This window comes from Nomascus leucogenys, chromosome 19 (genome assembly GCF_006542625.1).
Source record: "Nomascus leucogenys isolate Asia chromosome 19, Asia_NLE_v1, whole genome shotgun sequence".
In the NCBI taxonomy this organism is placed as follows: Eukaryota; Metazoa; Chordata; class Mammalia; order Primates; family Hylobatidae; genus Nomascus; species Nomascus leucogenys.
In genome coordinates this window covers 59,628,782-59,656,179 of record NC_044399.1, presented here as the reverse complement: position 1 = coordinate 59,656,179, position 27,398 = coordinate 59,628,782, and the positions used below count along the sequence as shown (strand labels likewise).

The window sequence follows — 27,398 nt, the reverse complement described above, 5'->3', positions numbered from 1 at the left end:
CAACAGAGGGAGACTCTGCCTCAAACAAACAAACAAAAAAAGTAGCCAAGAGTTGTGGTGCATACTTGTATTCCCAGCTACTAGGGAGGCTAAGCTGGGAGGTTACAGTGAGCTATGATGGCACTACTGCACTCCAGCCTGGGCAACAGAGTGAAGCCCCATCTCTAAAAAAATGAAATGAAATGAAATAAAATCTTAAAGATGCATCAGATGTATAACTTGTGACCTCTGTGTTCAAGTTTTATGTCAACTGAGTCCCTGACTTCTCTGAGTTGTGACTTTCTGGAGATGGTTCTCAATTGGTTCTCTTGCCAGTTCTAACAATATCTCCATGGCCCATTCCACAACTCAGAACACTGAGGCTCAGAAGCAACAGCCTGAGGGGCTTGTCCAACAGCCCTCAGCTTGCTGATGGGCGCCAGTGCTGAGACACAAACTGTCTTTTGTGTAAATCTTCATATCCTTCTGCACTCGTGTGCCAAATGAAAAAACACTTCGAAGTCTTAACCAGCTGTGGCCATAAGATGTGAGGAATGAAAAGCAGAAACTGGGCTGAGTGCAGTGGCTCACACCTGTAATCCCAGCACTTTGGGAGGCTGAGGCGAGCAGATCACCTGAGGTCAGGAGTTCAAGACCAACCTGACCAACATGGTGAAACCCTGTCTTTACTAAAAATACATGGTGGTGGGTGCCTGTAATCCCAGTTACTCAGGAGGCTGAGGCAGGAGAATCACTTGAACCAGGGAGACAGAGGCTGCTGTGAGCCGAGATTGCACCACTGCACTCCAGCCTGGGCAACAGAGCAAGACTCCATTTCAAAAAAAAAAAAGTAATTGTGGGTTTTGCCATAAAAGTAATGGCAAAAATTGCAATTACTTATGCACCAACCTAATATTTTTAATACTTCCAGCTCCAAACAATTGTAAACCTTTTGAAGGTGTCTTTTGTGCTAATGAGATGATGCTTGTTTGTCCTCATGCACTGAGGCTCCCCTACGTATGTGGCAGATCTAGAGTCACTCAAGACAAAGCTCTCGCTTGAGGCACTTGCAGTCAGGAGCAGCCACACCACTTGCAGCGCCCAGTGCGAAACGAACACTATTCACAGGCCTTAAACTTGTGTTTAATTAAGAACACAAGTTCTTGGCCTGGCACAGTGGCTCACGCCTATAATCCCAACACTTTGGGAGGCCGAGGTGGGAGGATCGTTTGAGCCCAAGTGTTCGAGACCAGCCTGGGCAACATAGTGAGGCCCCGTCTCTATTTAATATAGAATAAAAAAGAAGAGAGAGAGAGAAAAAAGAAAAAGGAACACAAGTTCTTAAAGTCATGACCAAGTACATCTTTCACAAGCAGTCATACAAGGAAGAGAAAAGGGCCTCTTGTTTAAAAACATTAATAATTACACACCCAAGTTCCTAGCATTATTAAACAATAGACAAAAGGTGGAAGCAACCCGGGTACCCATGGGGGATAAATGGATAAACAAAGTATGGTGTATTTATGTACAATGGGGCATTCTTCAGTCTTATCAAGGAAGGAAATTCTGACACATATGACAACATGGATGAATCTTGAGGACATTAATCGAAGTGAAATAAGCCAGTTATGAAAGGACAAATGCTTCCACTTCTATGAGATGCCTAGAGGAGTCAAACTAATAGAGATAGAAAGCATAATGCTGGTTGGCAGAGCCTGGGGGAAGAGGGGATGGGGAGCTAGTGTGTAATGGGGACAGAGTTTCAATTTGGGAAGATGAAAAAGTTCTGGACATGGTTGGTGGAGAAGTGTGCATGACAATGGGAATGTGCTTAATGCCACTGAACTATGCATTTAAGCATGGTTAAAGTGGCCAATTTAGTGTTATGTATATTTTACCACCATTAACAATTTTTAAAAGAGTGTTCAAAAAATTATTAAGACTTTCAAGATGCGGCCAGGAGCAGTGGCTCACGCCTGTAATCCCAGCACTTTGGGAAACTGAGGCAGGCGGCTCACCTGAGGCTAGGAGTTCAAGACCAGCCTAGCCAACATGGCGAAACCCTATCTCTACTAAAAATACAAAAAATTAGCTGGGTGTGGTGGCAGACACCTGTAATCCCAGCTTCTTGGGAGGCTGAGGCAGGAGAATTGCTTGAACCCAGGAGGCGGAAGCTGCAGTGAGCCGAGATCGCACCACTGCACTCCAGCCTGGGGAACAAGAGCAAAACTTTGTCTCAAAAATAAATAAATAAATAAATAAATACCAAATGTGGAATTCTTCTTGGCACAGGGCCCTGTGTGACTGCACAGGCTGCACGTCTGTGAAGCCAGCTTTGCTTGCCCTCAATCAGAAAAGGCTTCCCTGGAGAAAGAATTACCCTCTGCATGAACCGTTCAGGAAGTCTATTCCATTCCCGCCCCCCTTTCTCATCTTTTCCTCCTATTTTCATTTTCTCCCTATTCTAGTTCCAATCCCCTTTTCTCTTTCTCCTCACCCTCTGTCCTGCTGTCTGTATCCCAAACCTATGGGAAAACGGGTGGTAAAGCAACTAAAAGAACTTACTTGCTTTGTATTTGGGCAGTACCCAAAAAGCCAGAATTAGGATTATCACCACCAGCAGCAGTAATAACCCCGGAAATAGTAGCTTCAGACAGAAAGGACAGCTGTCTCCGCCTGGAAGAAGACAGCATCCATTGGTGACCATAGCATTTTCTTTTCCAGTGACATTAAGCCAGTAAGTGTTTTAGAAAAGGTGATGTCTCCCAAGTTAACCAATGTACTATGCACCCAGGTTCCCAAGTGGTCATGACATCTAAAACTCATGGGACTTATTAGTCAATAAGGTTCTTGACCAGGCGTGGTGGCTCACACCTGTAATCCCAGCACTTTCGGAGATCAAGGTGGGAGGATCGCCTGAGGCCAGGAGTTTGAGACTGGCCTGGGCAACATAGTGAGGCCCTGTTTCTACAAAATAAATACATAAATATAAATTAGCCAGTAGTGATGGCATGTGCCTATGACCCCAGCTACTCAGGAGGCTGAGGCAGGGGGATCGCTTGAGCCCAGGAGGTGGAGACTGCACTGAGCTATGATTGTGCCACTGCACTCCAGCCTGAGTGACAGAACCAGACCCTGTCTCAATAAATAAATAAATTAATAAATAAATAACAATAGGTTGAGCTCAGTGGCTCACACCTGTAATCCTAGCACTTTGGGAGGCCAAGGCGGGTAGATTACCTGAGGTCAGGAGTTTGAGACCAGCCTGGCCAACATGGTGAAACCCCGTCTTTCCCGAAAATATAAAAATTAGCTGGGCCTGGTGGCGCGTGCCTGTATTTCCAGCTACTTAGGAGGCTGAGGCATGAGAATCGCTTGAACCCAGGAGGCAGAGGTTGCAATGAGCTGAGATCGTGCCATTGCACTCCAGGCTGGGTGAGACTCCATCTCAAATAAATAAATAAATAAATAAAATAAAAATAATAAAGTTTAAAAAGTCATGACCAAGCACATCTTCCATAGGGGCCACCAAAGAAGAGAAAAGCAGCAAAGCATTTAACAGGACGAACACCAGCAACATTTCTGGGGTCATGAGCACCAGAAAAGCCTGGGTGTTTACTGGGCAAGGCCCTGAGCCCTGGCAGCATGTTTCGTGTCATCCAAACAACTGCCAGTTGTTGAGTTTTAGCTGCAGGCCAGACAATGTGTCAGGCACTTCGCCTGTGTTGCCTTATTTATCCCATTGGCATCACTCCCATTTTATAGATGAGGTGAGTAAGGCTCAGAGAGGTAAAATGACTTTCCTAAGGTCACACAGCCAGTGAATGGAAGGGCTGTGACTCATAGCCAAGTGCCTGACTCCAGCAGGCTGCCTCACTTGTTAGACCACGCTCACTGAATACCAGGGTGTGGGCTCTGTTCTGAGGATGTGGCTGGGTGAATTGGTCAATGTCCAAGTGTGCCTTGTGCCTTTGCTAACCTAGTTTTTCTTTTCTTTCTTTTTCTTTATCATTTTTCTTTGAGACAGGGTCTCGCTCTGTTGTGCAGGCTGGAATGCAGGGCACGACGATCACAGCTCACTGCAGCCTCGACCTCTCAGGCTCAAGCAATCCCCCTACCTCATCCTCCGAGTAGCTGAGACCACAGGCATGCACCACCACATTCGGCTAATTTTTTTTATTTTCTGTAGAGACAGGGGTTTTGCCATGTTGCCCAGGCTGGTCTCAAACTCCTGGGCTCAAGTGATCTGCCAGCCACAACCTTCCAAAGTGCTGGGATTACAGGTGTGAGCCACTGCACACGACCTAGTTTTCCTTCTATCCTTCTACCTTGACAAATGCACCTTCAGAAGGACCTGGAATGTCAGGTTTGAATCTGGAATTCTCAGACTTTCCAGAGTTTGGCATCAGGACGTGGCAGCATGGACAGAACCCACTGAAGTCCCGGGCTGCCCCGCTCCCCACCTGGGCTCTGACCTGCACCCTAAGGGGCCTTGCATGCACATGGACGCCCCAGCCCACATGTGCAAACTCCATCCACACCCCCCGTAAACAGCTCCCTTGGCTCAGGTCCAGGGATGCTCATACCCTCACTGTGGGCCACTCTCAGGAGGATGAGCTGGGGGAGAGACTGGTACAGGCCCTGGAAATGGGTTCTGATCTGATTGGGCAGGGGATTTGGGTTCAGGTACCCAGAGTGTGGAGCAGAAAAGTGGGAGTATAGGGTCCAGGTGGGTGCATCCCCATGGCTCCCTGAACCCCTCAGCCTAGGGGAAGGTGCATAGCTCAGAGGTACCAGACCAGAGCCTACCAAACGCAGGGCTTGGCCAAAGGCCTCTCTTGCCCTGAGCCTAGGGTGGTGCCGGAATCTGGACTCACCATCATTAGCAGTGGAGCAATAAACAGCCAAGCAGGAGGGCATGGTATTAGAAATCAGTACAAGATGGCCAGGCACAGTGGCTCACACCTGTTATCCCAGCATTTTGGGAGGCCGAGGTGGGCAGATTGCTTGGGGCCAGGAGTTCGAGACCAGCCTGGCCAACATGGTGAAAACCCGTCTCTACTGAAAATACAGAAATTAGCCAAATGTGGTGGGCCGGTGTCTGTAGTCCCAGCTACTGAGGAGGCTGAAGCATGAGAATCTCTAGAACCTGGGAGGCAAAGGTTGCAATGAGCTGAGATCGCACCACTGCACTCCAGCCTGGGCAACAGAGTGACACTCTGTCAAAAAAGAAAGAAAGAAAGAAGAAAGAGAGGAAGGAAGGAAGGAAGGAAGGAAGGAAGAAGGAAGGAAGGAAAGGAAAGGAAAGGAAAGGAAGGAAGGAAGGAAGGAAGGAAGGAAGGAAGGAAGAAAGAAAGAAAGAAGGAAGGAAAGAGAGAGAAAGAAAGGAAGGAAGGAAGGAAGAAAGAAAGAGAAAGAAAGAAAGAAAGGCATACAAGATGACGAATAAAGAAAACCAGGCTGGGCGCGGTGGCTCACGCTTGTAATCCCAGCACTTTGGGAGGCCGAAGCGGGCGGATCACGACGTCAGGAGATCGAGACCACTGTGAAATCCCGTCTCTACTAAAAATACAAAAAATTAGCTGGGCGTGGTGGCGGGCGCCTGTAGTCCCAGCTACTCCGAGAGGCTGAGGCAGGAGAATGGCGTGAACCCGGGAGGCGGAGCTTGCAGTGAGCCGAGATAGCGCCACTGCATCCAGCCTGGGCGACAGAGAGAGACTCCGTCTCAAAAAAACAAAAAAAACAAAAAAAAAGAAAACCAAAACACCTGGCAGTTCCAAGAGAGATGCAAATTGGAAGGGCAGGGCAGAAAGTTTTGCAACAAGTCCCCCTCCTGTTCCAGCTTCTAGGATTTTCTATGGTTCCTTTATGGCAGAAAGCAACCCCATGAGAGTTTGCGTGGACTCTATCAAAGGGACCCTTCATGTGGAAAAAGGTGGCCACAGTGGGAAATGGGCGGGCAGAGGAGCAGCTGCAGTTTCTGGAAGCGAGTTCAGACCTGGCTGAAAGAACTCAGGTCGCTCTTACCTGTTGAGGGCATGGTGACAGGTTGACTGTATGTTGCATAGTTAGGCAATCTGTTTTTAGCTTCACACCTATACTCTTCCTCTTCTCCAGGATTCTTCTTGGTTAAGTTAAATTCAGCAGGCTCCCTGTCGTACTTTGAAATAGCTGGTGATATGGCAACATGATTTTCAAAGAAAGTGTAATTGATGGGCAGCGAGCCATTGACTGAGAGGCAATGTAATGTTATATGTCGGTCTGTTTCTATTTGCATGACCATAATGTTCAGCACTGGGGCAGTCACTGGGTCTGGAAGAATGAAAGTGAACACGAAAAGGATAAACAGACTGGGTGCGCTCACTCAGACCACAAATATGGGTGGAACCCTTACTCCATTCCAGGCTGTGGAACCAAAATGAACGACCCCCTTCCTGAGAAGTCAAGAAGCTCACGGCCCACTGAGAAAGGCCAATGGGCATGTGGCCAACCCCATGCAGTGTGTTGTTAGCCGAGGTTCTCAGCCCAGTGCTGAGAAAACCAGAGAGTGGAGGGCATCTCTCTGCTTTGAGGAACTGGGGTGCAAGCTTGCCCTTCCTAGAATTCACAATCTATTTATTGTTAATAATGAATATAATTTTGTCAATGATCCAGTTCTAAGTATGAAGTTGAGAAGTGGTTTTTTATGTTTATTTTTTATAAACATAGGGTCTTACCATGTTGGCCAGGTTGGTCTTGAACTCCTGGCCTCAAGTGATCCTCTCACCTTGAATTCCCAAAGTGCTGCGGTTACAGGCAGGAGCCACCACACCCGGCCGAAGAAGTGCTTTTATTCTCAATCCTTGTAAATTTGTAGTGGGTTTTTTTAAATCCAAAAATATCATTTTATTTTCAATGTATTTATTTATTCAGAGACAGAGTTTTTGCTCTTTCAACCATGCTGGAGTGAAGTGGCACAATTATAGCTCACTGTAACCTCAAACTCCCAGGCTCGAGCGATCCTCTGCCTCAGCCTCCCCTGAGGCTGGCAGGTGCACGCTGCTGGCTAATTTTTTTTTTTATTTTATTTTTTTAATTAATTTTTTTTGCACACAAAAACAATAAACATTTTCTAAAAATACATACAAACAAAAAGATGCATATCAAACATATTAGGAAGGTTGCACATGGGAAGACGGGGAATAGAAATGGGGAGTGGGAATTAAAATAAATGAGAGAGGGACTTTATATGGATCAGTGATAATAACTCAATCCTCTATTTGACGAAGAAGGAGAAGGAAGAGGAAGAAAAATAAAGTGGGATAAAGGATCAGAAAGGGAGGAAAATAGAAAAAATTAGAGTATGACTCCAGGGTAGACCTGTTTTGTTGTCACTGAGTTGGTTGGTTGGTTTGTCTGTTGTATTTTTCATGTTTCGCCATGTTGGCCAGACTGGTCTCGAACTCCTAGCCTGAAGTGATCAACCCGCCTCGGCCCCCCAGAGTGCCGGGACCACAGGCGTGAGTCACCACGTCCAGCCCCCACATTGCTTCTGGCCTCCATGCTGGCTAATTTTTAAATGTTTTGTAGAGACAGGGTCTCGCTATGTTGCCCGGGCTGGTCTCAAACTCATGGCTTCAAGTGATTTTCCCTCCTCAGCCTCCCAAAGTGCTGGGATTTCAGGTGTGAGCCACCATGCCCAGCCCCAAAAACATCGTTTTCTCTAACTGTGCTTTTATTTATAGAACTCAGCTGCACAATTATCTTTCACTTCCTCTAAAGAGAAGGCAGTAACCCTGCTAACTAGATTCAAGAGAAATTCTCAACAGGAAATGGGTCTGCTACACTCTGTTAGATAATAGCCTATTCTATGACCTAACAGAAAAACCCAGCTATACATGTTATTATACATATATAAAATGCATTAATAAGGCAGTATTATAGGAAAGGAAGAAAAGTTAAGTATCTATCATGTGCCAGGCATGCCATTCACATGATCTCATTTGACCTTCACGACAGTCCTGCAGTGTGGATAGTATCATGCCCATTCCACAGATGAACCAACTGTGCTTCAGACAGATTGAGAAATTTGCCCAAGGTCACACAGCTAGTAAATGGCCGAGTCAAGACTGACTTCAAGGGTCCACACTTAAAAACAATTTTTTTTTTAAAATTTACTTTCTTTTCTGTTTTGAGACGGAGTCTCACTGTGTCACCCAAGCTGGAGTGCAGTGACACGATCTCAGCTCATTGCAACCTCTACCTCCCAGGTTCAGGTAATTCTCCTGCCTCAGCCTCCCTAGTAGCTGGGGATTACAGGTGCCCACCACCATGCCTGGCTAATTTTTGTATTTTTAGTACAGAGAGGGTTCCACCATTTTGGCCAGACTGGTCTTGAACTACTGACCTCAAGTGATCTGCCCCCACTCGACCTCCCAAAGTGCTGGGATTACAGGCGTGAGCCACCACAGCCGGCCCTGTGTTCTCTTTAAACATTTGATGAGTGAGCACTTTGGGAGGCCGAGGCGGGCAGATCACGAGGTCAGGAGATTGAGACCATCCTGGCTAACATGGTGAAACCCCGTCTCTACTAAAAATACAAAAAAAAAAAAAAAAAATTAGCCGGGCGTGGTGGCAGGCGCCTGTAGTCCCAGCTACTCAGGAGGCTGAGGCAGGAGAATGGCGTGAACCCGGGAGGCAGAGCTCGCAGTGAGCCGAGATGGTGCCACTGCACTCCAGCCTGGGCAACAGGGCAAGATCCATCTCAAAAAAAAAAAAAAAAAATTTGATGAGTGAATGAGTGATTAATGAATTTGTGTTTGTGGCTCATAGTTTCAACCCTTACTGGGTTGGGGACAAGACTATGTTTCAGGCCTCATTAAAAGCCCAGTAGTACAATTGCTTGCATGGAGTAGGTACTCAGTAGTGCCTATTGATCTGGCCTAACTGAAGATAATACAGTTTTATAATCTACCAAGATAGTTTTATTACCGGACTGTGTAAGTACCCTAACAAATTGCAGGAAGGTCGTGCACAGAAAACATGTGAACTGATGGGTTTATTGCCGAGCGCGGCAGGAGTCTGACCACTAGAGAATGCCATCAACTCTGTTCCTGCCTTCACATATCCATCGTATTCCAGTACCATGTTTGCAGGGATTTTCCCCCTCCTTCTTCCTTTTCCTTTCACAAGGAATATACTCAGTTTATGTCCAAAGATCATTGGGATTTTTTTTTTTTCTTGAGACAGGGTGTCTCTCTGTCACCCAGGCTGCAGTGCAGTGCTGCAATCACAGCACACTGCAGCCTTGAACTCCTGGGCTGAGGCAATCCTCCCAACTCAGCCTTCTGAGTAGTTGGCACTATAGGCATGCCACCACGCTCAGCTACATATATATATTTTTTAACTTTTTGTAGACACACGGTCTCCATATAGTTCCCAGGCTGGTCTCAAATTCCTGGGCTCAGGTGATCCTCCCGCCTCAGCCTCCCAAAGTGCTGGGATTATACCTGTGAGACACTGCACCTGGCCAAGATAATTGGTTCTAACCTGGAGTCCGTAGCATTCTCTAAAACCTTATGCAGAAATTTGTATATGTAGTTTTATGAGCATTTCTCTGGAGAAGATATTCGTTGCTGTCATTAGATTATTAAGACAGTTATAACCTAAAAAGCTAAGAATCACTGAGCTACAGCAATGTCACCCAGAGAACTTTCTGTGATGATGGGAATGGTCTACATCTGTGTTGTCCAATGTGGCAGCCACCAGCTACAGGTGTGGCTACCAAGCCTTGAAATGTAACTGAGACTGTGGAGCGAAATTTTTTATTTCATCTAATTTTAATTAACTTGATTTTAATTATGGCACGTGCTTGTAATCCAAGCTATTCAGGATGCTGAGGTGGGAGGATCTCTTAAGAACAGGAGTTTGAGGCTGCAATGGGCTTTGATTGCCTGTGAGTAGCCTCTGCACTCCAGCCTGGGTGACATAGGCTATTAAATAAATAAATTTTGGCCAGGAGCAGTGGCACACGCCTGTAATCTCAGCACTTTGGGAGGCTGAGGTGGGTGGATCACCTGAGGTCAGGAGTTCAAGACCAGCCTGGTCAACATGGTGAAACCCCATCTCTATTAAAAATACAAAAATTAGCTGGGCATGGTGGTGCATGCCTGTAATCCTAGCTACTCGGGAAGCTGAGGTGGGAGAATTGCTTGAACTTGAAAGGCGGAGGTTGCAGTGAGCTGAGATCATGCCACTGCACTACAGCCTGGGTGACAGGGCAAGACTCCATCTCAAAAAAATAAATAAATAAATAAATAAATAAACCAAAACAAAATAAACAAATAAATTTAAACAGTACCGTACTGGATAACATAGACATAGAGGACCACTCAAGAGGGTTATCAGGAAGTCAGGGTCCCTACGCTTTGAAGACTCCAGGTATAACATACATGTGTTACCTAGAAGCCTTCTCTCCTCTCACAGGAGTCCATTATCAAGGTCACCTTCACGGATGAAGCCCTTAAAGCTAGGCAGTAACAGGCTTGGGGTGGGAAAACAGGACAGAAAAACACAGAAGTAGTGAGATGTGGCTGGGCAGGAAGAGTGCTAGCGGATGGGGCCCCTGACACTAAGGAAGCGGTGGGAAAGGCCTGGGGCTTTGAAGACCCTCTCCAAGGGGCCCAGGGCTTCAGAAAAAAAAAAAAAAAAAAAGTGGTTTTTGCCCACACAATGGGAATCACAGAATAAAGTTTCTAGAAAAGACCTCAACAATTATTGTTGAGATATAAGACTTTTGCCTAAAGATATAAGACTATTATCTGACATGGTCGAAAGTCTTTGAAAGAGAAGGTGAAATGGAATGATTAAGAATAGAGAACTAGAGAACTCACTGGGCGCGGTGGCTCACCACTGTAATCCCAGCACTTCGGGAGGCTGAGGCAGGCAGATCACCTGAGGTCAGGAGTTCGAGACCAGCCTGACCAACATGGTGAAACCTCGTCTCAAATAAAAATACAAAAATTAGCCAGGCATGGTGATGGGTGCCTGTAATCCCAGCTACTCGGGAGGCTGAGGCAGGAGAATGGGGTGAACCCGGGAGGTGGAGTTTGCAGTGGACCATGATTGCACTACTGTACTCCAGCCTGGGCAACTGAGTGAGACTGTTTCAAAAAAAAAAAAAAAAGAATAGAGATCTCAAAAATTAAAAAATTAAAAGATACTTCCTGTTGACCAGGTCTAAAAATAAAAAAAATAAAAATAAAAAAAGAATAAAACTCACAGTAACATAATTTCCAGGTTTTAAGTGTTCACAAGGATCATGGAGAGCCCCTCAGAGAATCAGAAACGACCCTATAAATGATAGCGGCTCCAAGGAACAGGCACTCTACTTACCTACAATTGTGAAGCTGAAGTCACGACTGTATTTTGAACAGCTGGTAACTTGGGCTTTGCATTTGTAGGGGCCTGATTCATGGGCTTCTGTGATGCTTAGGTTAAAAATCGCAGGTTCACCTTTTCCATCCTGGGTTCCCAGGTGTGTCTTATGTCGAAACAATGAATAGGTGATCTGCAGTGATTTGTTCTTATGGGAACAAAACATGGATACATTTTGACCCTTCATAACCACATTAGTCTTTGAGTCCAAACATGGAGAAGGGAATTCTGAAAAACAAAATGACACAAGAAAAAGTCCTTGTTAAGATCCTGGCTGGGCAAGGTGGCTCACGCCTGTAATCCCAGCACTTTGGGTGGCCGAAGCAGGTGGATCACTTGAGGCCATGAGTTCGAGACCAGTCTGGGCAACATGGCAAAACCCTGTCTCTACTAAAAATACAAAAATTAGCCAGTATGGTGGCGGGCACCTGTAATCCCAGCTACTCAGGAGGCTGAGGCAGGAGAATTGCTGGAACCCGGGAGGCAGAGGTTGCAGTGAGCCAAGATCATGCCACTGCACTCCAGGCTGGGTGACAGAGTGAGACTACCTCAAAAAATAAAAATAAAAATAATAATAAAAAGTTCTTGAAGCTAGGTGTGGTGGTTGACGCCTATAATCCTAGCACTTTGGGAAGCTGTGGTGGGAGGATCACTTGAGGTCAGGAGTTTGAGAACAGCCTGGGCAACAAGTGAGACCTCATCTCTAATTTTTAAAAAACAAAACAGAACAAAAAAAACATAGCTGGGACCAATGGATGGCTTGGGTGGAAGACAGATTTAGACTCTTCAAAAATGCTTTTAAAAATGCAATAAACTCTCCTCCCACTCTTTGATCCGGACAATTAACATTTTCTCAGTCTTATATAAACTCAACTTTTTTTTTTTTTTTTTGAGACAGAGTCTCACTCTGTTGGCCCGGCTGGAGTGCAGTGGCACCATCTTGACTCACCACAGCCCCCACCTTCCAGGCTCAACTGATCCTCCTGCCTCAGCCTCCTGAGTGGCTGAACTATAGGCACACACCACCATGCCCAGCTAATTTTTGTAGTTTTGGTAGAGACAGGGTTTCACCATGTTGTCCAGGCTGGTCTTGAACTCCTGACCTCAAGTGACTGCCTGCCTCAGGCTCCCAAAGTGCGGGGATTACAGGTGTGAGTCACTGTGCCCCGCCATATAAACTCAACTTTAAGACAAGAGCTAAACTACCTTTCCAACCAAATAGCCATCCCTAAGGTTTTTTTTATATAGGAATGCTAGAGCTTTTGTGGCCAGTAAACATGAAAAAGATGCTCAACTTCACAAGTAATGAGGCAACTGCAAATTAAAACAACACTGAGATATCATTTTTCACTCATCAGATTGGCACAAATTTTAAAAATGATTGGCGAGGCATGGTGGCTCACGCCTGTAATCCCAGCAATTTGGGAGGCTGAGGCAGGCAGATCTCTTGAGTCCAGGAGTTCTAGACCAGCCCGGGAAAATGGTGAAACCCTGTCTCTACTAAAAATACAAAAATTAGCTGGGCACGGTGGTGCGTACCTGTATGGCACTACTCAGGAGGCTGAGGTGGGAGGATCAATTGAGCTTGGAAGGTCGAGGCTGTGGAAAGCTAAGATCGCGCCACTGCACTCCAGCCTGGGCGACAGAGCAGAGACTCTGTCTCAAAGAAAGAAAGAAAAAAAAAAAAGCCCTAAATAACATTTAAAAGTAAAAGTGATTATATCCACCATTGGGGAGTGGGTGGGGAAACTCACCCACCGTTGGTGACTGCTAGGATACGATCAGCCTTGTTGGGAGGGCAACTTAGCAGGGTCTGTAACAATTTAAATGTGTATGCCCTCTGACCTTGCAATTTCAATTCTAGAATTTCATTCTACAGAGATGCTTTCAAGCTCTCATGCATCCACAAAGGACGTTTTGTACAAGGATGTTTATTGTAGCATTGTTTATATTGCCCCCAAAAAGCGGAACAATAAATAAGCATGGTTAAATGAATCATGGCTGAGTCTTAAAATACCATGCAGTTGTTGAAAAAGAGAAGCTAAGGCTGGTGTGGTGGCTCATGCCTGTAACCCCAGCACTTTGGGAGGCCGAAGCAGGAGGATCACGAGGTCAAGAGTTCAAGAACAGCCCGGCCAACATGGTAAAACCCCGTCTCTACCAAAAAACAATACAAAAATTACCCAGGCATGGTGGCACATGCCTGTAATCCCAGCTACTTGGGAGGCTGAGGCAGGAGGATCCCTTGAACCCAGGAGGCGGAGGTTGCAGTGAGCCGAGATTGCACCACTGTACTCCAGCCTGGGCAACGAGAGTGAAACTCTGTGTCAAAAACAAACAAACAAAAAAAGATAATGAATACAAAATGACTGTTGATAACGGCTGCTTCTGGAAGTAGGAAGGGGAGAAGGATTGGAGGAGGACTGTAACAGAACTTTTACATTTTATACAGTAACAACAACCACCTTGGCTATCACTTATGGATGGTTTACCATATGCCTGTCACTGTGACGAGGAGCAGGGATTGTCTCATTTGATCTGCACACTAGCCTACCAGGTAGGTGCTTTTATTAGCCCACTTCACAGATGAAAGAAATTACAGTGTCTCACGCCTGTAATCCCAGCACTTTGGGAGGCCAAGGCGGGCGGATCACAAGGTCAGGAGATCGAGACCATCCTGGCTAACGATGTGAAACCCCGTCTCTACAAAAGATACAAAAAATTAGCCAGGCTTCGTGGCACACGCCTGTAGTCCCAGCTACTCAGGAGGCTGAGGCAGGAGAATCACTTGAACCTGGGAGGTGGAGGTTGCAGTGAGCCGAGATTGCACCACTGACTCCAGCCTGGGTGACAGACTGAGACTCCATCTCAAAAAAGAAAGAAAAGAAGGCAGGGCAGGGCAGGGCAGGGCAGGGCAGGGCAGGGCAGGGCAGGGCAAGGCAAGGCAAGGCAGGAAGAAAATTAAGGTCAAACTGGGTGTGTCATGAGCTCAGGCTGCTGGCTGGTAACTAGTAGAACCAGAGTTAGACCACTTCCCAATATATATTTCTAGTGTTGCTTGAATTATTTCACAATAATTCTGTGGGTTTTTTTTTATTTTGTTTTGTTTTTTTAAGAAACGAGGTATCACTATGTTGTTCAGGCTGGCCTCAAACTCCTGAGCTCAAGCAATCCTACCCCATTAGCCTCCCAAAGTGCTGGGATTACAGGCCTGAGGCACCACGCCCAGCCTGTGTGTTGCCTTTCTAGTTAAAACTCAACAACCATAAAACAACAATAACAAGGAAAGTTAGAAAACTTTCATTGTGAAAACAATTTCAATATTTTTCTCACTGAGTCTCAGAAAAAAACACTGCAATCCCCTCTCTAAAATCATTTTATTTTAAATGATAGATAATTGAAAAGACTGTTCTTTGGTTGTTCATAAAAGCTCAGAAACACTTTTGAATGGACGCTTATGTTGCAATCAGACTGTCTCACCACTTCAATGAAAATGGTTTCAATAAGAAAGAAGTAAATGAAACTTACCATTTGTTTTCATTGCCTCACAGTCCAATACAGCTTTTCTACCTGAAAGAGAGAAAAGGAACACGATAAAGTTCACTTTCCACATGACGCGTTGGCTTGGAGGTTCGAGCCTCAGAATGATAAGGGGGGCTTACATGTGACAGAAGAAAATATGCTCCAGAAAAGGAGCCTGTTCAAATGGCTCCACATTCTCCCAAATGAAGTCCAAGACGGGGTCAGAAAGCATAGTTGCACCACAGTCGTGAGTCACTCAGAGAACTTCCTCTTTTTCTTAGCCAAGTTAAGGAAATCAGAGGGTTTGGACGAGCTTTGCATAATACTGGTTCGTTTGACCAATCTGTCTTCCTCTGTGAGTTCCTGTAAGAAGAGAGATATTTGGTAAATTGCCACTCCCTTGCACCCCCCGCCGAACCCCCCCACACCCCCATACCGTCCCATGCTGGCTGGGAAAGAGAAGAGGTAAACCTGACTGTTACATTGTCTATGTAAACCCATCTGATCTCCTTGCTCTGGACTCAGTCTACGCCAAAAGGAGTTTGGTGGAAGTTTGATTTCGTCTTTGGAAGCAAACCGACTGTCTTAAGCAGATACATACAAATATTGTATCAAAAATGCCTGCTTTTTTTTTTTTTTTTTTTTTTTTTTGAGACTGGCCTCACTCTGTCACCCAGGTTGGAGTGGAGTGCTGTGATCATAGCTCATTGCAGCCTCAAACTCCTGGGCTCAAGTGATCCTCCCACCTCAGCCACCTGAGTAGCTGGGACCACAGGTGTGCATCACCAGGCCTGGCTAATTATTTTTATTTGTAAAGACAGGGGTCTAGTTGCCCAGGCTGGTGTTAAACTCCTGAGCTCAAGTGATCCTCCCGCCTCAGCCACCTGAGTAGCTGGGACCACAGGTGTGCACCACCAGGCCTGGCTAATTATTTTTATTTGTAAAGACAGGGGTCTAGTTGCCCAGGCTGGTGTTAAACTCCCGAGCTCAAGTGATCCTCCCGCTTCAGCCTCCCAAAGTGCTGGGATTACAGGTGTGAGCTACTGTGCCTGGCCAAAAATGCCTGTTTTTGCTAAATGTTGATTCCTAGACGCCGCTGCAGACTTACTGGGTTTGAAGTCCGGGACTCTGATTTTTTTTTTTTTTTTTTTTTAACAAGGGCCCCGAGCAATTCTTACGCACAGTGAAGTCTGAGAAATATTTATACAAAGTGCTGCTGCCTCAGTGATTTCCGAATCAAGGGAGCCTTGGGGACTTGTTATTACTGCAAGCCCTGCAGTGCCAGGAGATCTGAGGTAGGAGTTAACTTAGATCAGCCTTTGAAATAGAATGTGCAGGCCAGGTGCGGTGGCTCATGCCTGTAATCCTAGCACTTTGGGAGGCTGAGGCAGGAGGATCACCCGAGGTCAGGTGTTTGAGACCAGCCTGGCCAACACAGCAAAATCCCATCTCTAGTAAAAATACAAAAAACTTAGCTGGGCGTGGTGGTGCGTGCCTGTAATCCCAGCTACTTGGGGGGCTGAGGCAGAAGAATCGTTTGAACCTGGGAGGTGGAGGTTGCAGTGAGCCAAGATTGCACCACTGCACTCCATCCTGGGTGACAGAGCGAAACTCTGTCTAAAAAAAAAAAAATGTCAATTGAAATAGAATGTGCAGAGTCACTTCTTGATGGAGTGGAGATCACCAAAAGGATAGAAAGGTATGACTATGGGGCTATGTGGGCAAGACAGCTGGTTGACACGTGCAAGAATTGACAGGTCCACCAAGAGAGGAAGCAAGGAGTTAAATGGCTGGGGCGGCCTTGAGCTGGGACATTCATCTCTGTGCCTTAGGTCCCAAGGTGTAACCAAATCCCTCCTTATTGACTCAGGGTCACCTAGCTAGCATCCTCTAGCTAGGGGGTTTGATACTGAATCTTGCTCTGTCTCCCAAGCTAGAGCACAGTGGCACCATCTTGGCTCACTGCAACCTCCACTTACCAGAATCAAACTATCCTTCCACCTCAGCCTCTCTAGTAGCTGGGACCACAGGCACAAACCACCATACACTACTAGGTTTTTAACTTTTTTGTAGAGATGAAGTCTCACTATATTGCCCAGGCTGGTTTTGAACTCCTGGGCTCAAGCGATTCTCCTGTGTGTGGCCTCCCAAAGTGCTGGGATTACAGGCACGAGCCACCATGTCCAACCCTTACTACAACAACTTTACAGCACTTTATAAAAGTTTGGATGGGTGAACTGTCAGATACATGTGCAAAATTCCATCAACTTTTTCTTTTCTTCATGTCTGCAATGTTTTTCATCAGCATCCTGTCACTTTTTGGCTACCACTGCTGGCCAGCTGGAAAAGAACAGACAACCATAGAATCATTCCCCGCACCCACATTTTCTTTCTCTCTCTTTTTTTTTTTTTTTTTTGAGATGGAGTCTCGCTCTGTTGCCCAGGCTGGAGTGCAGTGGTGCTATCTCAGCTCACTGCAACCTCTACCTCCTGGGTTCAAGGGATTCTCCTGCCTCAGCCTCCCAAGTAACTGGGATTACAGGTGCATGCCACCACGCCTGGCTAAATTGTGTATTTTTAGTAGAGACGGGATTTCACCCCATTGGCCAGGCTGGTCTTGAACTGCTGACCTCAGGTGATCTGCCTGCCTCGGCCTCCCAAAGTTTTGGGATTACAGGCGTGAACCACTACCCCTGGCTCCACATTTTTGTATAGACCCATGGAAATGGTTTCTCTATCAGATCCAGTACAAATTGCAGACAAGTCTGGCAATGAAAAAAATATATATTGGCAACTTCTAGTATTTTCAAATTTGAGTAATAGCTGCAGTGGCGCCATCTGAGGCCACTGCAACCTCCGCGGTTCCCAGGTTCCCAAGTAGCTGGGATTACAGGCACTTGCCACCACGCCCAGATAATTTTTTTAATTTTTACTAGAGACGAGGTTTCACCGTGTTGACCAGGCTGGTCTCAAATTCCTGATCTCAAGTGATCTACCCACCTCAGTCTCCCAAAGTGCTGAGATTACAGGCAAGAGCCACTACACCTGGCCTCACACATTCTATTTCAAAGGCTGATCTGAGTTTACTCCTACCTCAGTTCTCCTGGCACTGGAGGGCTCGCCATAATAACAAGACCCCAAGGCTGCCTTGATTCAGAACTGCACTTTTGAAAGACGCTGTCTCAAAAAAAAAAAAAAAAAAGAATTTTTAATGGTGATGTAGAAGAACATTTCATGATGTGGTGAGAGAATCACAATGTACTTAAGAAAAGAGAAAAGGTATTATTAACAGTTGTAATAACATAAATCATTTTTCTAAATAAGAAAGTGCATAAATTTATATACACAGAAAAGCTATCTGGAGGCTGGGCACAGTGGCTCATGCCTGTATTCCCAGCACTTTGGAAGACTCATAATGAGACTTTGTCTCTAAATTAAAAGAGAAAAGGAAAAGAAAGGAAAGGAAGAAAGAAAGAGAAAAACTATCTGGAAGGATATTTTCTCAAAATGTTAACAATAGCTACATCTGGAGAGTAGAATGTTATTTTTATTTTTTTTATTATTATACTTTAAGTTCTAGGATACATGTGCACAATGTGCAGGTTCGATACATAGGTATACATGTGTCATGTTGGTTTGCTGCACCCATCAACTCATCATTTACATTAGGTATTTCTCCTAATGCTATCCCTCCCTAACCCCCCACCCCCCGACAGGCCCTGATGTGTGATGTTCCCCGCCCTGTGTCCAAGTGTTCTCATTGTTCAATTCCCACCTATGAGTGAGAATATGCGGTGTTTGGTTTTCTGTCCTTGTGATAGTTTGCTGAGAATGACGGTTTCCAGCTTCATCCATGTCCCTGAAAAGGACATGAACTCATCCTTTTTTATGGCTGCATAGTATTCCATGGTGTATATGTGCTACATTTTTTAATCCAGTCTATCGTTGATGGACATTTGGGTGGGTTCCAAGTCTTTGCTATTGTGAATAGTACCGAAATAAACATACGTGTGCATATGTCTTTATAGTAGCATGATTTATAATCCTTTGGGTATATACCCAGTAATGGGATTGCTGAGTCAAATGGTAATTCTAGTTCTAGATCCTTGAGGAATCGCCACACTGTCTTCCACAATGGTTGAACTAATTTACACTCCCACCAACAGTGTAAAAGCGTTCCTATTTCTCCACATCCTCTCCAGCTTTTATTTTCTTATTCCAGCTCCTCTTTCTTTTTTCTTTTTTTTTTTTTTTGAGATGAAATCTTGCTCTTGTCCCCCAAGCTAGAGTGCAATGGCATGATCTTGGCTCACTGTAACCTCCGCCTCCTGGGTTCAAGCAATTCTCCTGCCTCAGCCCCCCAAGTAGCTGGGACTACAGGTGCCTGCCACCACGCCCGGCTAATTTTTGTATTTTTAGTAGAGACGGGGTTTCACCACGTTGGCCAGGCTTGTCTCAAACTCCTCAGGTGATCCACCCTCCTCGGCCTCCCAAAGTGCTGGGATTACAGGCATGAGCCACCGCGCCTGGCCTCTCCTCTTTCAATTATTTCTTTCCACACTAATATTCCTATTATGGAGAAGGAGGAAAGATGGGATAATGGCAGGCCTTGACAACACCTTTCCTTGGTCCTCCATAAGGAGAAAGAGCCTCCTCTAAGCCTGGTAGTATGGTGCACTGAGTGAGGACAGGAGGTTGGGACATTTCCCAGAGGCTTGGATTCAAAACCACCGAGGTATTGAGAAAGATGAAGTAACTTTTACATGGAAGGTAAAAACAAGATCCTTTCCTCAAAAGACTTATACTTTCCTCAAAAGAACCCATACTTGCCCTCAGGCAACCCATAGGTTGCAACAACAGTGTCTATTTTTTTTTTCACTTTTGTCGCCTGTTTTTTTTTTGACACAGTTTCACTTTTGTCGCCCAGGCTGGAGTGCAATAGTGTAATCTTGGCCTACTGCAACCTCCACCTCCCCGCCTCCCCAGTTCAAGTGATTCTCCTGCCTCAGCCTCCCAAGTAGCTGGGATTACAGGCATGCGCTACCATGCCTGGCTAATTTCTTGTTTTTAATAGAGATGGGGTTTCACCATGTTGGCCAGGCTGGTTTCGAACTCCTGACCTCAGGTGATCCCCCTGTCTCGGCCTCCCAAAGTGCTGGGATTATAGGCATGAGCCATCACGCCTGGCCAGTGTCTATTTCCTTAAGAAAAAAAATGTGTAAAAACTATAAAAATCGAAACAGCATACAAAATCCAAAGAAAATATCCAATAGGCATGAATATAATTCATTTCCACTTATTGTCCTTGCCCCCAGGAATGTCTTTAGCACCCCCTCCCCTGCATACATTCTTTGTTGAGGATAGCACGCATTGTTAGAAGCAGTTTATCATGAATTTCGGTTCATAGTCATAGTGGCAGCTGTTGTGTATTGACTAGGCCTTGTGTGAAATGCTTTTTCCTCATGATCTCCTGTAATTCTCTAGAGGGTTATTGTCCCCATTATACATTTGGGGAAAATCAGCTAGGAAGTAGCATGGCTGGGATTCAAACCCCGTGTGGGTCGGGTACAGTGGCTCACACCTGTGATCCCAGCATTTTGGGAGGCCAAGACGGGAGAATCACTTGAGCTCAGGAGTTTAAGACTAGCCTGGGGAACATACTGAGACCTTGTCTCTACTAAAAATAAAAATTAGCCAGGTGTGGTGGTGTGCGCCTGTAGTCCCAGCTACTCAGGAAACTGAAGCAGGAGGATCACTCGAGTCTGGGAGGTCGAGGGTGCAGTGAGCTATGACTTGCCACTGCACGCCAGCCTGGGCAGCTGAGCTAGACCCTGTCTCAAAAAATAAAAAAAAAGAATAAGTAAATAAAAATAAAACAAACAAAACTCCCTCATCTGTCTGAAGTCATAGCCTGGGCTCCCAATTCTTTTCCACTGTCTCTCTCTGCCCAGTGCCCACGATCAGAACTTTCTTGACTTGAGGTCTCAGAATCTCTAAATTACAATGTGGAGTAGCTTGTGGTTGGTTCACTTCTACAGGATCCAGAATTCTCCTGGCTCTATGAAGTGTACACAAAGTAATGCCACATATTCCAGTCTCACCGGTCTGAAGTGGGAGGTGGGAAATGATGGGAGGGGCTTCCCAAGAGAAAGGAACTATGATCAGGCAGGGTCGCCTGGGTTACTGATTCTTGTCTCCACACAGGGTTAACCCTGTAGGTAAGTCCTGCACTTTCCTGTAGACAGGTGCCATCAGGCCAGGTGAGGTGGCTCACTCCTGTAATCCCAGTACTTTGGGAGGCTGAGGTGGGTGAATCACCTGAGATCAGGAGTTTGAGATCAGCCTGGCCAACATGGTGAAATCCCACCTCTACAAATAATGCAAAAAATTAGCTGGGCGTGGTGCACGCCTGTAATCCCAGCTACTTGGGAGGCTGAGGCATGAGAATCACTTGAACCTGGGAGGCAGAGGTTGCAGTGAGCTGAGATCACGCTATTCCATTCCAGCCTGGATGACAGAGTGAGACCCTGTCTCAAACAAACAAACAAACAAACAAACAAAAACAAAGACAGGTGTCATCTCTGTAGGGAAGCCAGTTCCCTGCCCACGTCCAGATTCTCCTAGGACCCCAGCGTTGACTCACTCCAGGCTCCCCAGGCCCCACCTCCTGGTGGTCAGCCACCCCAGGAGCCACACCCTGCCACCATCAGGGACCTGCTGCCCTCATCCCACTTCCTCCCTACCTGTCCACCATTGCCTGGTAGCAAATCATCTGTAACCCTCAGTTCACAAAAGGCCTTTATTCCCTCTTACAGTAAAAATTACTTCTCAGGCACTTCCCATCAAAAAGAGATGACATGGTGCTTTTCATACTGTGACATCAGTGGCAATTTCTCTCACCAAAGAAGCGAGCATGGAAAGAACCCTACAAGTTTAATCTCTGATGGAATAACTGTCAGTGCTAGAATTTCTGCTAAAGGGAATTGGAGGTTTTGTAAGCATGACGGTTAAGACACTTTCCCCACCAGCGTGTCCTCCATGCTTGCCTGGGCAGAGGGAGGGATGGGGCCCCTGAGATCCATCGTGCCTGGGAGGACTGGGGACCTTTCAGAACAGCTGACATGTCTAGAATTCTCTGCTGCAAGCAGGAAGCTTGCTGACCGCAGATGTGATCCAAAGACGACAGAGGAAACCAAGGGAAATACCGCTTACAGCTGTTAGCAAACATTGCTAGGAGCGCTTTAGCAAGGCCCTGGAAGACAGATTTGTCAAAAATGGAATAATATTAATCAGCTGGGTGTGGGGGCTCATGCCTGTAATCCAAGCATTTTGGGAGCCTGAGTAGGAGGCAGGAGTATTGTTTGAGCCTAGGAGTTTGAGATCAGCCTGGGTAGTAGAGTGAGACCCCATCTCTAAAAAGAAAATTGAAAAAATTAACTGGGCTTGGTGGCACGTGCCTGTAGTCCCAACTACTTGGGAGACCACGGCAGGAGGATTGCTTGAGCCTGACAAGTCAGGGCTGCAGTGAGCTGTGATTGTGTCACCGCACTCCAGCCTGGGCAACAGAACAAGACACTGTCTTAAAAAACCAAAACAAAAACAACAACAACTACAAAAAAAAAGTGGCATAATAAACCAGAGGTGAAGTCTTACATTGAAAAAGAAAACATTTTCCCCATAGACCTGACACATTTCTCAAAATCATGCCAAATCCATGTTATTGTGGTCTGCAGTAATTTACCATATTGATAAGACTGATAGTAAATATAGTAACACACAATAAAGTTGCTATATTCCTTTTTGCTGTGCTAAGAGCTTCATACTGATAATCTCATTTAATCCTCACAAACTTCTGATGAGAAGTGCAGAAGTATTATAAAAGATATGTACTGTCCAGGCAAGGTGGCTCAGGCCTGTAATCCCACCCCTTTGGCAGGCTGAGGCTGGAGGATTCCTTGAAGCCAGGATTTTTAGACCAGCCTGGGCAACAAAACAAGACTCTGTCTCTATTAAAAAACAAAACCAACAATCAGTAGGAGAACATAAATATATAACTCAATACATAAATAAAAGATTTAAAAATAGATTTCACCACTGCCCCACTTTGTCGCTAACTAAACTGACCTATATTACAAAACCACTTATACTTATCAAGAGAGAGAAGTTTTCATACAAATTGTTAATCACACCATTCTCATATTTTGTAAGGTTTTGTTGATGTTTAGAAATGGATGGCCGGGCTCACGTCTTAATCCCAGCACACTGGGAGGCCGAGGCAGGCAGATCACCTGAGGTCGGGAGTTGAGACCAGCCTCGCCAACATGGAGAAAAGCTGTGTCTACTAAACATACAAAACTAGCCGGGCATGGTGGCGGCGCATGCCTGTAATCCCACCTACTTGAGAGGCTGAGGCAGGAGAATCGCTTGAAGCCGGGAGGCGGAGGTTGCAGTGAGCTGAGATTGCGCCACTGCGCACCAGCCTGGACGACAATAGTGAAACTCTGTCTCAAAAAAAAAAAAAAAAAAAGAGAACAGAAAGGAAAAAGAAGTGGATGGTGTGGTCTTTTGAATCCTGGCATGACTTAACATGGGCCTTGAACTTTTCCAATAAATTCTTTCAAATCGATGGCCACTGGGTAATGTATGGTCTCCATAAAAAGGGAATTTCTCTTCATACTAATAGTATTATTTATGGTGTTAAATCCTCAGCCCCTGATGAACAATAACAATTACAAAATTTAAAAATTTTCTAGCTTGCTGGGCACGGTGGCTCACGCCTGTAATCCCAGCACTTTGGGAGGCCAAGGCAGGTGGATCATGAGGTCAGGATATCGAGACCATCCTGGCTAATATGGTGAAACCCTGTCTCTACTAAAAATACAAAAAAATTAGCCGGGCGTGGTGGTGGGCGCCTGTAGTCCCAGCTACTCGGGAGGCTGAGGCAGGAGAATGGCATGAACCCGGGAGGCAGAGGTTGCAGTGAGCCAAGATTGCGCCACTGCACTCCAGCCTGGGCAACAGAGCAAGACTCCGTCTCAAAACAAACAAACAAACAAACAAACAAACAAAAAAAACAAGAATGTTCTAGCTCGAATGATGATGCTGTTTGAAAATTTTATATACCCAATGATATGATTTGGCTCCGTGTCCCCGCCCAAATCTCATCTTGAATTGTAATCCCCAAGTGTTGAAGGAGGGATCTGGTGGGAGGTGATTCGATCGTGGGGGTGGTTCCCCCATGCTGTTCTTGTGATAGTGAGTTCTCATGAGATCTAATGGTTTAAAAGTGTGTGGCAGTGTGGTAGTTCCCCCTGCCTCTCTCTCTCCTGCCGCCTTGTGAAGAAGGTGCTTGCTTCCCCTTTGTCTTCTGGCACGATCATAAGTTTCCTGAGGCTTCCCCAGCCATGCAAAACTGTGACTCAGTTAAACTTCTTTCTTCATAAATTACCCAGTCTCAAGTAGTCCTTTCTTTTTTTTTTTTTTTTTTTTTTTTTTTTTTTTTTTTTTTTGAGACGAAGTCTCACTCTGTTGCCCAAGCTGGAGTGCAGGGGTACAATCTCGGCTCACTGCAACCTCCACCTTCTGAGTTCAAGCGATTCTCCTGCCTCAGCCTCCCAAGTAGCTGCAATTGCAGGCACCCGCCACTATGCCCAGCTAATTTTTGTATTTTTAGTAGAGATGGGGTTTCACTATGTTGGCCAGGCTGGTCTTGAACTCCTGACCTCGTGATCCGCCCACCTCAGCCTCCCAAAGTGCTGGGATTACAGGCATGAGCCACCGAGGCCAGCCTCAAGTAGTTCTTTATAGCAGTGTTAAATCTGGCTAATACAGAAAATTGGTACCAGGAGTGGGGTACTGCTATAAAGATACCTGAAAATGTGGAGGTGACTTTGGGACTGGGTAATGGGCAGAGGTTGGAAAAATTTGGAGGGCTCAGAAGAAGACAAGAAGCAGCTGGACATGGTGGCTTATGCCTGCAATCCCAGCACTTTGGGAGGCCAAAGTGTGAGGATTGCTTGAGCTCAGGAATTCAAGACCAGCTGGCCAACATGGTGAAACCCCACCCCTCTAGAAATTTAAAAAAATAGCTGGCCATGGTGGTGCGTGCCTGTAATCCCAGCTACTCAGGAGGATGAGGCATGAAAATTGCTTGAACTCGGGAGGCAGAGGTTGCAGTGTGCTGAGATCATGCCACTGCACTCCCGCCTGGGCAACAGAGCAAGACTCTGTCTCAAAAAACAAACCCAAGAAGAAGACAGGAAGATGTGGGAAAGTTTGGAACTTCCTAGAGACTTGTTGAATGGTTTTGACCAAAATGTTGATAGTGATATGGACAATGAAATCCACTCTGAGGTGGTCTCAGATGGAGATAAGGAACTTATTGGGAACTGGAGTAAAGGTCTCTCTTGCTATGCTTTAGCAAAGAGACTGGTGGTATTTTACTCCTGCCCTAAGGATCTGTGGAACTTTGACCTTGACAAATATGATTTAGGGTATCTGGCATAAGAAATTGCTAAGCAGCAAAGTGTTCAAGATGTGGCCTGGCTACTCCTAATGGCATACAGTCATATGCATTTCCAAAGGATAATCTGAAATTGAAATTTATATTTAAAAGGGAAGCAGAGTATAGAAGTTTGGAAAGTTGGGGCCAGGCATGGTGGTTCACACCTGTAATCCCAGCACTTTGGAAGGCTGAAGCGGGCAGATCATGAGGTCAGGAGTTCGAGACCAGCCCGGCCAACAAGGTGAACCCCACCCCTGAAAAAAAAATACAAAAATTAGCTGGGTACAGTGGTGTGCACCTGTAGTCCCAGTTACTCAGGAGACTGAAGCAGGAGAATTGCTTGAACCTGGGAAGAGGAGGTTGCAGTGAGCTGAGATTGCACCACTGAACTCCAGCCTGGGCAACAGAATGAAACTCCATCTCAAAAAAAAAAAAAAAGTTTGGAAAGTTTGCAGCCTGACCATGTGGTAGAAAAGAAAAACCCATTTGCTGGGGAGAAATTCAAGACACTGGGCTGCATAAATTTGCATAAGTAAAGAAGTTGAATGTTAATAGCCAAGACAATAGGGCAAATGTCTCCAGGGCATTTCAAAAATCTTCATGGCACCCCCTCTCATCACAGGCCTAGAGGCCTAGAAGAGAAAAATGGTTTTCTGGGCCAGGCCCAGGGCCCTGCTGCTCTGTGCAGCCTCAAGACATGGTGCCACACGTCCCAGCTGCTCCAGCTCCAGCCATGGCTAATAGGGACCAATGTACAGCCCAGGCTGTTGCTTCAAAGGGTGCAAGCCCCAAGTCTTGGCAGCTTCCACGTGGTATTGGGCCTGTAGATGCACAGAAGACAAGAGTTGAGCTTTGGGAGCCTCCACCTAGATTTCAGAGGATGTATGGAAATGCTTGGATATCCAGGCAGAAGTCTGCTGCAGGGGTGGAGCCCTCATGGGCCTCTATCAGGGCAATGCAGAGGGGAAATGTGGGGTTGGAGCTCCCCACACAGAGTCCCCCTGGGGCACTGCCTAGTGGAGCTGTGAGAAGAGGGCTACCATCCTCCAGACCCCAGAATGGTAGATCCACTGACAACTTGCACTATGTGCCTGGAAAAACTGCAGGCACTCAATGCCAGCCTGTGAAGGCAGTTGTGGGGGCTGTACCCAGCAGACCCATGGGGGGGTGGAGCTGCCCAAGGCCTTGGTAGCCCACCTCTTGCATCCGCATTCCCTGAATGTGAGTCATGAGTCAAAGAAAATTATTTTGGAGCTTTAAGATTTAATGACTGCCCTGTTGGTTTTGGACTTGCATGGGGCCTGTAGCCCCTTTGTTTTGGCTGATTACTCCCACTTGGAATGGGAGCATTTACCCACTGCCTGTACCCCCATTGTATCTTGGAAGTAACTAACTTGCTTTTGATTTTACAGGCTCATAGACAAAAGGGACTTGCCTTGTCTCGGATGAGACTTTTGACTTGAACTTTTGGGCTAATGCTGGAATGAGTTAGGACTTTGGGGGACTGTTGGAGGGCATGATTGTGGTTCTTGTTTTTTTGTGAGACAGTGTCTCACTCTGTTGCCCAGGTTGGAGTGCAGTGGTGCAATCTTGGCTCACGGCAACCTCCACCTCCTGGGTTCAAGCGATTCTCCTGCCTTAACCTCCTGAGTAGCTGGAACTACAGGTGCACATCACCATGCCTGGCTAATTCTTGTATTTTTAGTAGAGATGGGGTTTCACTATATTGGCCAAGCTGGTCTCAAACTCCTGACCTCAAGTGATCCACCTGCCTCGGCCTCCCAAACTGCTGGGATTACAGGCGTGACCCACTATACCTAGCCTGATTGTATTTTGAAATGTGAGAGGACGTGAAATTTGGGAGGGGCCAGGAATGGAATGACATGGTTTGGCTCTGTGTCCCTACCCAAATCTCATCTTGAATTGTAATCCTCAAGTGTCAGGGGAGGGACCTGGTAGGAGGTGATTGGAGCATGGG

General features: G+C 46.0%; 1 protein-coding gene across 1 annotated transcript in view; it reads right to left on the bottom strand.

Moving 5' to 3' along the window:
- MILR1 (mast cell immunoglobulin like receptor 1) overlaps positions 1–15,243 on the bottom strand; it is a 32,304-nt gene extending 17,061 nt beyond the window's left edge. The window contains exons 1-5 of the mRNA XM_030800395.1: positions 15,057–15,243; positions 14,923–14,964; positions 11,353–11,622; positions 6,007–6,291; positions 2,545–2,655 (exon numbers count right to left, since the gene is read on the bottom strand). Coding sequence (XP_030656255.1) covers positions 2,545–2,655; positions 6,007–6,291; positions 11,353–11,622; positions 14,923–14,964; positions 15,057–15,111 — 763 coding nt within the window. The 5' untranslated portion in view covers positions 15,112–15,243. The remainder of the gene's footprint in view (positions 1–2,544; positions 2,656–6,006; positions 6,292–11,352; positions 11,623–14,922; positions 14,965–15,056) is intronic.
- Between the last annotated feature and the right edge of the window lie 12,155 nt (positions 15,244–27,398).